The 15,101-nt window shown below is 38.3% G+C and overlaps 1 protein-coding gene across 7 annotated transcripts in view; it reads right to left on the bottom strand.

Moving 5' to 3' along the window:
• CLEC16A (C-type lectin domain containing 16A) overlaps nt 1-15,101 on the bottom strand; it is a 63,410-nt gene that overhangs the window by 23,209 nt on the left and 25,100 nt on the right. For all 7 annotated transcript variants that reach the window (XM_042036814.1, XM_042036815.1, XM_042036813.1 and 4 more), the window contains 8 exons: nt 13,533-13,633; nt 12,659-12,781; nt 11,166-11,275; nt 10,657-10,701; nt 9,357-9,407; nt 8,529-8,657; nt 4,862-4,982; nt 422-573 (listed from right to left, as the gene is read on the bottom strand). In XM_042036814.1, coding sequence (XP_041892748.1) covers nt 422-573; nt 4,862-4,982; nt 8,529-8,657; nt 9,357-9,407; nt 10,657-10,701; nt 11,166-11,275; nt 12,659-12,781; nt 13,533-13,633 — 832 coding nt within the window. The remainder of the gene's footprint in view (nt 1-421; nt 574-4,861; nt 4,983-8,528; nt 8,658-9,356; nt 9,408-10,656; nt 10,702-11,165; nt 11,276-12,658; nt 12,782-13,532; nt 13,634-15,101) is intronic.

The following is a 15,101-nucleotide window of genomic DNA, read 5'->3' on the forward strand; positions in this document are numbered from 1 at the left end:
AAAGCTCCTTAGATAAGCATTCATTTTGAACAGATCATTTTGAAATTACAACCTGTAACCCTCCCTATCTGTGCAGGAAGATCAAAACTCCAGATGAGTTCATTAGTGTGCTACTTGAGCAAAGCGCTTCGAACACAATCCTAACTGGATGCAACTTCAGTGTTCAAATAAGCACAGCCCAACGTATGTTAGGAAAGTTACCCCATCTGCAATTGTGTCTGGTTATCTACGTAAACTTCTTCAGAAAATCAGAAATGTTTTAAAAGGAAGGAACCAGAAAAAAGACTAGAGACCAAAGAATCAAGTAAGCACGGTACATAGCTTAAATATATAAGCAAATATTGACTTTACTGTTTGTCCAACATAAGACGCAGATTGTCAGCTCAGAAAAGCTGACCACCCAGACTACAACTTCCCTTACCTGCAGAAGGCCTGCAAACTTAACTACTCCCCATCCGAGCCTGGCAATATCTGGTTCAACCAAACTCATCTGGTAAATATCCACAGCGAGGAATCTTTGAACTTGACCCCCATCCTTTGTTATGACTGTACAAGCAATCAGATCACTGTTGTCTAAAGGAAGGAAGAAAGGGAAAAGGTTACATAACAATGAAGTTGAGAATTCTGGGTGTGGGTATTTTACATAACAGAAAATGTTAATATATAAAAATGTAATAACCTTGACAACACAGGGTTAAAGCTTCTGTTCACATTTTTAACGTATTTTAACTTCCCTATCATAGTTACATAGAAAGGGCAAGAAAGATTTTAACAACAGTGGTTCAGACATCTTACAAGTTAAATATAAGATGGGTACTACAGGCACCTTGCTTTCTCTAACCACCTTCATTACGTTTCAGAAAAAAGGTCCCTTCATCTCAGGGGTGAAATTGCAACAGCGCTGATTTCTCTTACTAAGTGGAAGTCTCAAAAAGTCTTGTTAACAACTACAGACAGACCTTACACACTGCAGGCCATTACTTCCACCTTGTTATAAACTTTGTCTCCTGACACAAGGTACTTTTGTACAGGTCTGAAACCTGACTATGCAGACTCTTGGACATCCTTCAACTTCAAAGATTATTTGGACTCTCCAGGTAAATCACAGCAGCATTTTGACAACGTTTGTTACATGAGGTAACATTTTTTACTTTATCCATGTATTTTATTCACTTATATTGAGCAAACATACCCTCTCTTACTCCAGAACCCCTCCAACAAGCCCCAAAATACCTCCTCCAGCATTTCCTCACTGCCATTCAGTTCAAACCCATCATTCCTGAAAAGGGACTACATCACCCTCTTTACACCAGCTGAAATCTACCAAGCAGCCCTTAAACTGGCAATGCCAGCTCCCAGCAGACAACTCTACTAAAAGTTGCTTTTTCCTTTGCTTCAAATTGATACTTTCATTCACGTACTTCATACACACAGGTCTTTTTCTTCTCTCTCATCTAGTTCAACTTACAGCAAGTAAAATATTCTGAAGGCTATACAAAACAGTAGAACTTATTTACTCATCCAAACATCTAAACAAGCATTTAGCACCGTATTTCACATTAGAAACATTTGCAGGATAAGCTACAAGTGGAAGTATACAGGTCTTCACAATGGCAGTCATATGACTATAGACAACAGCCATAAATTATGGTCAGGAGGTGGGAGAAATTCTTTTCCGCAGCAGGTTACCCAGAAACGTTGTGGAATTTACATCACCAAAGGTTTTCAAGTTTCAAAAACCAAACTAACTTCCTCTTCCCCCCCCAAAAACCCCCTGCAACACAAGTGAGATGTCCCTTCCAACTAACATTACTATGAATCTACCAACTACCCTTTACCATCAGGATCCATTCAAAATTGGTTGGGTGGTAGGAAAGAAAGGCATGAAATATGGAACCCTAACACAATTAAGAGGATAATTAACGCTAACTGGTGTAAATCTACTGTGAGCTTTTGAAATTTGAGAGAACAAGCTTCATCAATAAGTGAAGTACATACAGGACATAATTCAGTTAACATGAGGATTGATTGCTATTATCTTCCTCATAGCCCTAGAAGGCTCAAGAAATCCATACAGGATTGGCAAATATTACTGTAAGAACCTGTGGAAGATTTATTCCTGTTTAGAGAAGGAGCTGAGACATCAGGCAGAACTGGCTATGTCTTATTTTGGTATGCTTTATTTATTGCCTCTTGTATTCTTTAACCAAATTAGTCCATTAATATATTTATTTCAGTTGACTTGAATTCCTGGAGCAGTCCTATTCTTCTTAAGACATGAAGTACTTGGATTAGGACCCTTCCAAATACTCAGTGTTAGGCTCATGAATTTTGAATGTATTGGGAGATTCAACAAACAGGCCACAACATGAAATAGAGCTGTGGAGTTCTCAAATACTAGTTTTGGAGCAGTACTTATGAAGTTTTTAGTGCAACAGCAAGCAGGTCAAAATACTTGCTGTACAAATTCAACTGCCCAACTACAAAATGCACTACTTTAAGAACTCAAAGGGCAGAAGTTGCTTTCCAGAACAGAAAGGTTTTATTTTAGACCTGACAACACTTTGAAGTAAAGCATTACTGTAAAAGTCTTTCAAAGAACAGAAAGTTACTCATTTACTAGGCATCTGTTACAGGAATCCTTTGAGTCTATACAACTGAATGTAGTCCATTTACATGACTGTTTCTAGCTCACAGCTGCTGAAGAGTCAAACTGTCATCCTTGATGACAAAAACAGAAGAGAAAGTGTGGTTAAACACATTTTCAATGACCTGATCTAAGAATACTTACAGCTATGCTATGAAACAGCTAGAGATACCCAACCACATTCAGATGAAAATACCAAACCCAGTAAACTTCACTGCTAATCAAATTTGGTCTGGGGATTACAGTGAACCACAGGCTGAAAAGCTTCCTGGTGTGACACTGCTGCAAAGAACTGTAGCGTCCTTTTGGAGATTAACAGCAATGGCTAATTACTCCTCATGCAAAATGAAGCTTGTAACCAGTTTGGACACTACACCTCCATGACATAGATCAAAGATTTCTCTGGACTTTTTTCAAGAAAAATACAAGTTTTAGGAAATACAGCCAAGGAAGGAGAGTTCATAGACCTCAGCTGCTTGCAGTGTTGAAGATGTAAATTAAGTGAAAATAGTTGCCTGTGTTTATGAAAATATTTGCCTGAAAAGATTGTATTGTAAGAAATCTCTATGAATCTAACAGCTACTTGAGATGGTCTAAATGCACCTGATCTGCCTCAGGGCTTGATCTTCAATGATTTTATAGTTTACAGTCATCACAATTCCAGAAATCATCTGCAGACATTAAAAGCTCTTACAGAAAACTTTTAGCCCTTTGTATGCAGAGCCGGCAGCCCAAGATTAGCATTAGGCTGGAGAGAGTGAATGCACCACCTCCCATTCCACAGGAAGAACTCTTCCCAACAGCAGGCAACTCATCTGGAATGATATTCTGCTTTACTAAGCAACCAATCATGAATCCACCTTGCTCCCATGAAGTACATTTAGCTGAAATTAAGAGGATATGTCCCTGGTCAGACACCGGCACCACATTTTGATTTACTCTCTTTGTCACAAATGTGACAACAAGTTGTCCTGGACACCTAGCTCACCCTGTTTTGAGCAAGGGGGTCAGACTAGATGATCTACTGAGGTTTCTTCCAACCCCAATTACTCCATTATAAACTTTCCTCAATCTTTAAAAAAAAATGGTGACTGCGACGGCCTTTTTAAAACCTGTGTACTTGGCAAAGACAGAGTGAGCAAAGAACCTTAACTATAATGTTACTTTTTACCATTCCAGCAAAGAAACAACAGCTTTAAATGTATCCTCATTTGCCTCTTAGCCATGGTATTAAAAACACTGCCACTAACAGAATCCTGTTACCCCCTGAAACCAAGCACTGAGGCTGTTAATTTGAGCTGCCAGTGACTTCACACAGTGAGCTGCTAAATAAGACCAAAACCACACCGACAGCCTCACAGGCAGTGTAAGGCAGACAGTTATCACAACTGCTTCAAAACTATTTACAGTAGAAAGCCACTGAAAAGCAACAGTAGTTATAATTCTGGTGACAGCATATTGAGCAATATGGAATGAACCTTCTGTGGAATTACCTGACACTCTACACATACATCCATGTATACTGGTGACAACCTTGCAACTACACCTAAAGGTTTGCATTCAACATACTTGCATCAAAATATTAAAAATGCTTCTTTACAAGAAACTTTAATCTCTCTCATCAAGCTCACATAAAACACCATCATTGCATTCAGTCAAAAGGAAAAAAGAAGCCATTTTGATACAGTTTTGCAGGATTTTTCCAAATCAAAACAGAAGCTGAAACCATTACTGGATCATGTTAACCACTACTCCCCCTCATGACACTATTTGTATACAAACAAGCATAAACATTGAAGACATCTTAATGTTCAGAAGAATTTTTAAAGCCTTGTACTAATAGAGATTGAGGAAAATTAGTTACATCAACAATATCTCCAAACTGATAATTTAAAAAGGCACACAAATGTAACTTCTCGGGTCACGCTTTGCCCATTGCAAAGTCTCCTCCCAAGGTATGGCACCTATGCAATGATGTGGATCCTACATGCTTTATGCCAAAACACTGATATTCTCCTGTCTCTCCTGTTTGGACAACGAGAGACACAAACTGGAAAACACATTTTTATGCTACAGTACACAGTAGAACTTCAACACTACTTCGTACTACTTCAGGTAGTTTAAGTAAGAATAGCAGTAATGAGCAGTTTAAGAGGAAAAAAAGTCAGTAATTTTTTCATGTCAGACTATTTAGGAAATTGAGGGGCTACTTACTCAAATCAAGAACATCATCTGCCTTTATCAGATCTCCCTCCCTTGTGAGCGGTAACTGAGTTTCCGGCTCACCTTGCAAGTGCAGTGACAGTGAACGGAGCATAAAGAAAACTCTGATTGCCTTGAGAAATTAGAGAAAAGAATATTAAAATATTTTTACACCCAATACTACATATTTTAACAGAATCTTACAAACATATACTGGCTTTTACAACTCCCAAGTTTGCTGTCCTACAGTACATCTTTTTAATACATTTTAAATTGAAATTAAGATTTTAATACATTTTAAATTGAAAAAGTAGAATGTAATTTCCAACTTAGTTAAAAGAAGACATGTGAAAGAAGCTGAAATGTGCTATTTATTTTCAATGAAGCAAAAGCAGCAGAACTTTTGTCTCCCTGGCACACTTACACCAATTGTGATTGACAGGGAAACTATCACAGGAGCTGTAATCAAAAACAACGATCTCAGAATTTTTTTCTTTAATCATTATTTTAAGACTGATTGTATTTACAATTCTTCTATACTACAGACACCTACACAACCAACCTTCAGAGACTCTCACATTTTGAACTTAAAAGTAATAACTTTTCTGGCCAAGTCCAGCTAAGATGTCTACAAGTTAAGAGAGAAACAGTGGGGATTTCTGCATTTTAATTTGCTGTCCTCATCAAAACTAGCCACATGTAATGTAACATTCTTGGAGCACTTAATTTATGTTCTCAGAAGGTCTTCATCAGGGTAAAGCATTCTGAAAGCTGCAACAGTCCCAAGAAACTTTCAACAGCTGCTCTGTGAAATAAATATGCTAGTTTTGATTTACAGATTCATGACATATGGTATGCAAAGACCCATGGTGTCAAAGAACAATCATTTTATTAGCCACATTTTAAAAGGCACCATTTATACAGTTCTTGTAGGGAAGGAGGATTATTCTCAGTATAGCAATTGAAAAATCATTTTTTATTACTTCCGGTGTTCTGCTTTTTTAAGAGTTTCCTACACAGTAATTCTGTGGCATACTGTAAATTAACTGCTCCCTTACAGTAAAAGCATTGAATTCATGAACAGCTGCAGTGCCCAGAAACTCCCAGATCGCAGGAAGTATTAGGAAAAACAAATCTAAAGTGCTTTAAGGGAAAACCCTTCACCCCTCTATTTTTAAAGTCAACAGAACAGTGGCTCCTATGAAGCAGAACTGTGAGTGCTTGGCCAGGTCTCTACTGGCAGCGCTTCCAGAAACTTCTGGCAGAGCAAGGATGAGGAAAGGGAAGCCATGTATCAGGTTCTTCCATGAAATAACCCCAAAGCAATGACTTTGGTAGACTGCTGAAATCTAACAGGGCAATATGATTATGTGGAGCAAAGGATGTCAATGGTATCTAACAAAATATGATAATACTACTACTTAATTGAACAGAGTCACCTTAGAATGGGAGATGATCTCTCCCATTTAAGCAGACTGCATTCTAATGTATTGTGGATTTACTGAAATTATTTAGGACTACTATAAAGCATGCTTCAAAAAGAATTCACAGTATTTAGTTTAAAATTTGCCAAATTCAATCAAGAATAGGAAAGTCTAGTAACCCAAAAGTTAAACCCAACAAGGTTTTGTTTTGGTTTTTTTTTTAATTTGGAGGGCCACCACCAGTCAGCCCTCACTTATCTTCCCCCTCAAACCTCTTTGTCCTAGGCTGCATTAATTTTTATCACATTCATTTCCTATAAAACAAATGGCACCCATCTCTGAATATGTCATCACATTTAGTGCACAACAAAGTACAGGAGTAGAAGATAAAATTAAAACATTAGCCTTTGCAAAAAAAAAAAAAACCAAAAAAACAAGAACATCAGATGAAATGGGAATCATGCTGTGCTTCCTACAACACTGACAGCCCTCAGTTTGTTACCAGTATCAATATATTGTGCCTCACACATTCTCAGATCTCAACAAAACAACACAAAAGTTCCATTGATTGTTTTTGGCTGACTTTTGCCTTTTTTGAAACAAATACTGATTTCTACCTACGGTAAAGAATTATGCATTATGATGCTGACCTCCTCATTTATATACGTGTTCCATTTGCAAAGAAACAGCAATTTGCACGGAAACCTACCACTCTCTTATTACAGTCCCATGAAGAAGTGTTCTTAGTACTTCAAAAACTTCTCACAAAGTGAGATTTTGAGAACTCTTCCTAAAATCATTAAGAGGAGACGAGCTGCCACTTAGAGGGACTTTCTATAACAAGGAAGTAAGATCCTAACGGTTAAGAACTCACAATATAATCAAAGTAAGGGACAACTTCACTTGCTAGTGAAATAAAACTTGAGAACTTTTTTGAATCATGTCAGAGCATGCTCAGAATTGAATCTTCTTCCATTTGAAACCATCAGCAGAACCTCAGCAGGTTAAGTGGCAGCGGCAATGTCACAAGAAACACCTGAGTTCAGCATTTTGTTGTGACAATTCAACTGGGGTGAGGCAGCCTGGCTGGAAGGAAGCAGCACAGGAACTGAGGAGATACCAAAACTTGATTGCAATGTGACTGGGGAAGGAGGACCAACAAAGAATCATTCTGGGAATTCCTGATGCTGACGGAGACCCGTTCATCACAAAGTATCTACAGAAATATTTGTACTGATTTTTTTTATTTCCACCAACAGAAGTTAAGCTATTCCTTATTTAGCACATGAAAATCTTGGAACGGTTATTTCCCACTAATGTGCATTTCTAAGTATTCTTCTGTTAAATGCCTCAAACAGAATTCCAGGAAGCCTTTCTGCTTTCTAAGAATAATACTTTTCAAAATAATTCACTGTATTCTATCAAACAACTTGCTGTGATAACAAAAGCTGTGTGGCTTATAATAAGTAATGAAAACAAGTATTTTCAGAAGATTCCTGGAAATATATATTTTTTTTCAAGAGTACTTGAATATACTCACATAATACACTTACATAAATGCAAAGAAACTCAGAGAACAGCACTTTCCAAATAATGATTTTGTGCAGTAACGTATCTCTTACACTTACTGACACTGCAAGGCTTCCAGGACACGCCCAGATAAGGGCCAAGAACAGATTAACCAAGAATGGAAATAAGGATGTTGTTGCTCAGGTCAGTATCACCTGTACAGACTGTGTCAGTCACAGAAATAGATATTTTGCTGGTTTTCTACTCTTCTCAAATCTCTATCACAAATTACCTTGGCAAGATGAACTATGAAGTAAAAATAAAATTTTTGCCATGTCTAGAAACACGAGCAATACAAAGCCAGTCAGTCTTCCATGGAGATTCTTACTATAGGAATATAATTGAGAGATAGACTGAGGTAGCAGATCACAGAAGTAGCTGATGATATATTGAGCGTCATCAAAATGTCTTTGTATGTAGCTCCCTGCGTGGTCTGAAAAATTAAAACCCCAGTGCAATAACATGTTGCATTGACTAGACACAAGAAATCAGAGAAAAAAATTTCTCCTCTGGGGCAGGTAATTATTTTACACTCTACACAGATCTGTCTTCACCAAGCTTTTACGATTTTATGGATGAAGCTTCCAATCAGTTTGCAAAGAAAAATATTTGTATTCCTAGAATTGCTCAAAGCTTTTGGCATCATTTTGTCATGAACAAATGTAAGAAAAAATAGTCTTACTCACTCTTCGAGTTCTTTCCACATCTCCACAAGGCAACCTTTTCACAAAATCAATACCAGTCAGTGGTGTGCCCGTTGGGGGTAGCAAGATCGAGGCATCCATCATCAAGTACTCGACATTCATAGGTTTCATCTATAAAAATATTTTAACACTGGTTACTAAACAGAACAATAAGCATTTGCCTCTTTAATTTCAAATACAACTCATTGTTGCATATTCTAAAATTCTGAGAATTTTCAATGCCATGTCTTACTCAAGGTGCTTACATGCAATCTCATTTATTACACGCAATCTCTCATTGCTCCCAGACTGCCAAAGTTTCCATACTGATAATACACAGGAAAAACTCCAGAAAATTACAGAAGAAAAGGTATTTCCCAAATACTAAAAACCAATTCTGCCAGGTTTAAGTTTTGACTTGAATTTGTGACTACTTCAATCACAAGAAAGTTTCTCATAACTTTTTCTCTCCAAGAAAGAACTTTCTCAAAACTGAGAACTTGCTGGGCTTCAGACAGATATAGGAAGATTTTCTTAAGTGTTTAGGGAAAAAAAATAAATCCAGTCTCCCATTTAGTAGGCTAAAGTAAATTTTGTATACTCAATTTTACAAAGTAATGAAAGTTTATTTAATAAAGAGCTGTGAACTTTCACATAGATGATTTATTTAAAGTACAGACAGCTTCTCAGAGACAAAACCACCACCCACATTTTGTTATCCTACTCCCAGCAATGAAGACCCCAGTGGCCTCAGCAGCTATCAGTACTTTTCCTTGTTCCTGTGCTGCATCTGGGTTTGAGGTTTGGCAGAGCAGAAGGGCTCTCACTTACTGTCATACTCCGGTATTCATCTTCAAACATATCCAGAAAGATTTCTTCTCCCTTCCAAAAGAAAGAATACAGACATCCCATGAACCCTTGCTGTTTGGGGCTTTGTTAGGTTTGGTTCTTGTAGTGTGTCTGTGAGGGGAGGCCAGGGCTGCACGGCACTGCTGAGCCCTTCAGCAACACTGATGGCACCTCTGGGAAAACACATTTGGGAAAGGGAGAGACATTCCTCCACAGCCCCTGGAGGAGCATGGTGGAGCAGGTACCCACACTGCAGCAGGCAGATGTGTTCTGAAGGAGCTGCAGTCTGCAGGACCCACACTGAAGCAACTGTTTTCCTGAAGGACTGCAGCCTATGGAGGAAGAGACCCACACTGGGGCAGGGGAAAGGGTGAGGAGAGAGAAGTTACAGAGAGAAGCTGTTGTGGACTGACACTAAATCCCTACTTCACATTGCCCCTGCACCACTCACAGGGGGAGAAGGTTGAAGAGCCAGGAATGAAGCTGAGCCTGGGAAAACGGAGAGGCGGGGGACAGCAGTGTTTTAATTTGTCTTTGTTTCTCACTATCTAAATTTATTTTTCTTGGCAGTAAGTTCACCTCTGTGAAATTGAGTCTATTTTGCCCATGACTGTAATTGGCAAGTGACCTCCCTGTTCTTTATCTTGAGATATTCTATTCTCCCTCCATCCTGTTGAGGAAGGGCAGTGAGAGAACAGCTGAGTGGACCTCTAGCAGCCAGCTAGAGTCAACCTACCACAAGTTACTTATTTTTTGTAAGCCACATTGAGCAAACATCCTTCAAGAGAATTCCAAGAAAAACAGGAAGGTATTTCAGACACTTGAAATCTGTCATGGATTTACTGCTCCTTATCTAGAAGTTAATGCCTAAGGCTAAAAAATTAATTTCTTTCATTGTTTGCAACACACACACAAAAGTAAAAAGCTGCAAAGGTTTCCAATAAGGAAAAAAGATTAAGTAAAACTTTAGATCATCATTTCAGATATGACACAAACAAAAAGTAATGTTAAAACCAAATATATTCCATATTAGTGTCAATGGTAAACCTGATCTCCAGTATAAACCCTGTGAGTCTTTCAACAGCCCTTTGTGACATACATCAGGCTGGTATGAGAAGGGCAGAAAGGAGAGGAATTCTCCAACAAAACACTTCCTTCCATCTCACAAATTTGGAGTTCCCATCTTAAAAACAGTGCTGCTTTGGGCACTACATAAAGACTGGGCTGCAGACACTCCCCATTATGTAAAAGACCTTTTTCTTACAGCATTTTGCATTTATACCTTATAGAAACGACGGAGGAGATGAACACTTTCCTCCCTTGCACCCTAGGAAAGAGAAAATGCATTTCAGGGAATACATACACCATTTATTAGCTACATCAAACAACCCACCCAAAAACTCAGACAGAAGAAACTGTCTAATAATATCCTGATTCATGGCCTTAATCCCAGAATTTGATAGCATACAGTTCTTGCACCTACAAAAACACAGCTTATGTGAGCTTATTAGTTTCAAAAGCACTTTTCTTTACATTAATGAGATGGATGACATACAAATTTCAGAGAAACAAAAAATGCTTGAGAAGCTACAAGTTAAAACAGCAGAGCTGAGAACAGAACATAGGTTATTACGTTCACAGAACAGAGCTACCAAAGCAAAGATGTTCTAGAAGCTCAAATTTCACATCGAGGCTTACTGCAACCAGAAATGAAACAAATTTATTCAACTATTATTACAAGACTCAGACACCAGTAATGCAGTGACTGGCAGTTTGAAAGAAAGTACTCACCTCAAGACAATGAAGGTGAACATTTTTTATGATCCTGCCATTTTTAGAAAACACAAGCTGCTTCAGCAATAGGCAGCCAAGTTCTAAAGTTGCCAAACGAATTTTTCCATCTATGAAAAGAAAATTTCAATATACAAAATAGCAGCAGTTTAGTTATAGCTCTTCTCATCATCCCATGTTCTTAAATGCTTCTACTCTTCCCGCAACTGTCCAACTTTGTTCCTCTGTCACACCCCCTATCTGACAGGGATGAGTGCTGATGCTGCCTTACAATGCTGATGGCTATAAAGAAAAAGAATTGGAAGAGTAATTTAAAGCAGAAGAAAATTTAAAGCAGAACCATTCAATAAGAAGGCAAAGATTAATACTACTGAAAAATAAGCCCAAATATTGCATTTTGATGCCTTTATCAATCTGCAGCATGGGTTGAACTACACTAAAATTACAAAAGGATCCCAGACTTTTGGGGTGGATGAAGTTACAAGGTGAAAGGAAGCTTTGTATATAGCACACTAACAAGGCACAGCTTTTCCCTGAAGAGAGAAAAGGAGATGTTCTACACAGCATGCAGAAAGTTTAATAATCTGCATTTCCACCCTTCCCCAGCACTTCCCTCCCCAGACATGCCTTGACTTAAATAAATACATGCCCTCATTTGCACTCCCTCCTGCTGCTGTAGGTACAAACTCTTCATATATAAATGTGTTTTTCATCTCTGACACATCAGCACAAATTAATATGCTATAGATCAGTTTTGCAAGTCAAACAAACAGACTTTTATTCTATAGACAATCAAAAATTTGATAGTGTGTTGGTTTCTGGGGAAAAGCAGATCTACCCATTTAAAGTTTTAAGGGGGGAAGTGCAAGGAGAAGACGTGTGGCTTGAACAAAAATCGTATTTTCATGGAATAGGTCATGGAACAGTGTAACCCTCATTTCACAAAAAAAAAATGGAAGAAAAAACCTCACATTTACTGCAAAACACTTCAGACCTGAAAATACAATCTGAGTTAAAAAAAAAAAGAAAGTATGGGAAAATTTCCTACCACCTAGAGGTGATAGCCAAAGGACTGCTATGAGGAAAGGACACCGTAGTTTTCAAGACTACTTCTCCAAATAATTCTCCCCAAGAATTATTTCTACAAGCAAAGGTATGACAGATCATATCTTCAGGATGAAATCCATTAAGGTGAAACCACTCAAAAATCTCAGTTTTTGTTTATTCACAAGTGCAGAAAGTAGGAATTAAGACAACAGATCCTTGTATAGTTCTGAGTATAAAAACAGCTACTCAGCACAAATGCAGAATTTCTGGTTCCTCACCAACCAAGGAAAAGCCAATAGTTGTTTTTTACAAACCACATCTATATACTGCTCATCAAAGAGCACGCTGAACGCCACCTTCCCCTCAAAGACAAGAGGCTAAGTAGCTTTTTTCCATCTTCAAAAATTTCAGCTTGGAAGCAAAAACAAACCCTGGAAAAGCAATACCTGGTTGTGCAGCATAATTCATTATCCTGATGAGCCTTTCTGCAAGGACATGATTATATGAATTTCTCTCTTCAGCATGTTGAGCTGGAAGTTGAATTCTCTCCAGCTTGACTGAGTCAAGTCCTTTCAGGGGGGTGAAGGAAAAAAAGCAAATTAGAAAACAGGAGTGTGCTCCGAGGTAAGCACTTAATAGATCAAGCAGTTTTCTCAGAAGAGAACAATTAGCAATAGGAAACCAGGCAAGTTACCTTTGACTTTGTATTACAAGGAAAAGGAGGAACAACAAAGACCAAACACATTGATGAATCCCTGAAAATTCTCAGCCTTAAATAGGGCCTACTGGGTGAAGACACTCAAATCCCAAAGTGGTTGGTGAAATGCAAACTATTTTGCTGCTTCTGAAATTCTCACATTATTTGTTTGCACCTAAATCAAATCAAAGTCAAGTCATACATCTGGAGAGCATAATGGCTAAAGCAGAGAAGATCAAAGTCTGATTTTAAACCTGAATTTAAATAACTTTGGTAGTTAAGTAATCTGTTCATATATGTTTAAAAGAAATGGGAATTTTATTTTGTAGTAGCCCAATTCAGTACCCTCCCCAACACAAATAAAATTTTCACTGACTCGTTATATAAGGAAACTAATCCCATCTTTAACACATTCCTCTAAAATACCTAAGTTATTTCTCAGAAAAGACTGGTTTGCTGTGAGACGTCTTAGAACAATACACGGTTATGGACTGCTAGGGATCTCCATGTCCTGTTCTAAAGAACAGCAACAAATAACCCCATAAACCAGAAGATGACTTTATTGAAGTTTACAGTTTCTTCCAACCCTGGCGTTGCAGTTAACTCTACATAACAGCACTTACCTTTGTTGTGTGACATTGCATATAGAAGACAGAGCACAAAGAGGGCATAGTAATCATCTTCAGGACAGTCCAGTGCATTATAGACCATATCAAGAAAAGGCCTGTGAAAAGGAGTAATTTAGAAACAGTTACCAAAAAATCTATAGAAAAATGGCTAACTATCTTACTGCAGATGTAGCTAATGGAGGCAAATTTACAGTAATGCACATTTTCAGGCATTGTAACAAAAGAGTTCTGTTACAGAGTTTCTGTTGCAGAGTACTCAGATTACAGCCATGTTTTGTATTTACATTCTGACGATAATTCTGATGTTTTAAGAGGATTTATTACATAATATTTACCCAAAAATTGATTATTCAAACATTTACTGGGTTAGTTGTAGCCTATTTAGTAAGTATGCAGAAGCATTGCAGAGCTTCTTTTAAGTGTACACATAAGTAAATTCAAGGAGCTGCTATCACTGTTGTATAAAACAGACTGCAGAGTTGAAAAGTTCTTACTATTACAAGTAAGCTTTTTTACCAGAAGTTTGGAGGAAGCTAGGTTGTTCTAAAGCAACAATTGTAACGGTATAACAACAGTTATAGGAAAGAAAAATGAACTAGGAGGGAATATTTGAAGAGAAAAAAAAAGCTCTGGATTGCAGATGAGCTTTGTATTCCTGAGTTTAAGCATGTGTGACCTAGGACACACACAGCAAGTTACAAACAGTGCTAAGCTCACCTTTTCTTTACCTGTACCCTGGACAGTCAACAAAAGTCAGTGTAATCCAGAAGGCATTTGGACAGATCAGATACAGCTGAGGTTCAGCTGATACTAGCACAGGCCTAATGGCAAGGCAGCTTGGCTCCTGGTCTTAAGCTGGCTTGCATCCAGTCAGTTGTACAGGTTCAGAGCACAAGTGAAAATGAAATATATTTTCACAACTGGCCCAGACAAACAAATGATATGTCAGGGAAGTGTCACAGTCATCAGAAGATGACAGCGTGGAAGCCTGAGTGAAAAGAGTTTATTCCTATCTTTTAAACTATGCTTTAACAGTGAAAGGAAAAAAAATCCTTATATTATCTAAATTACATTCAAAGAAAATACATTAAAATAACATCAAAGTCACAGAACCAAACACACTTTGCTGTGTTCAGGCCCAGCAGACAAGAAGCAGGCACTACTAAGTCACTGCTGTGGTTCCTGGGGGTCAGAAGGGCTGTCAGAAACCAGAACACAGCACACTTCAATACCCACTCCAGACCGGTGGCGCCCTCATGGTCACACTGAGTGTGTCCCAGGAAAGCCACGGCGCGCAAGGCATAACAATGCCCTTGAACTTCCCGGCAGCTCCAGACATATTTCAGCAGCACGTTCCCTCTTACTGAAACAAGGCAGTGACCAGAATCCCAGCCCACGCTGTTCCCTTCTCAGCTCATGCCACAGCAGCACATCCTGTGTATTTCTGAGCCTGGATTACACAGCTCCTCTACCAGAAATGCCACCGGCAGCGATCCCGCTTTGCCCAAGTTCAACACTGCTCAAAGTGCTTCAGTCAAATTGCCCACATACTGTAGATCTCAA

The sequence above is a fragment of the Corvus kubaryi genome, unplaced genomic scaffold (assembly GCF_017639235.1).
Source record: "Corvus kubaryi isolate FWS band 111438036 unplaced genomic scaffold, C.kubaryi_AGA036_p1.0 37387, whole genome shotgun sequence".
Classification (NCBI taxonomy): Eukaryota; Metazoa; Chordata; class Aves; order Passeriformes; family Corvidae; genus Corvus; species Corvus kubaryi.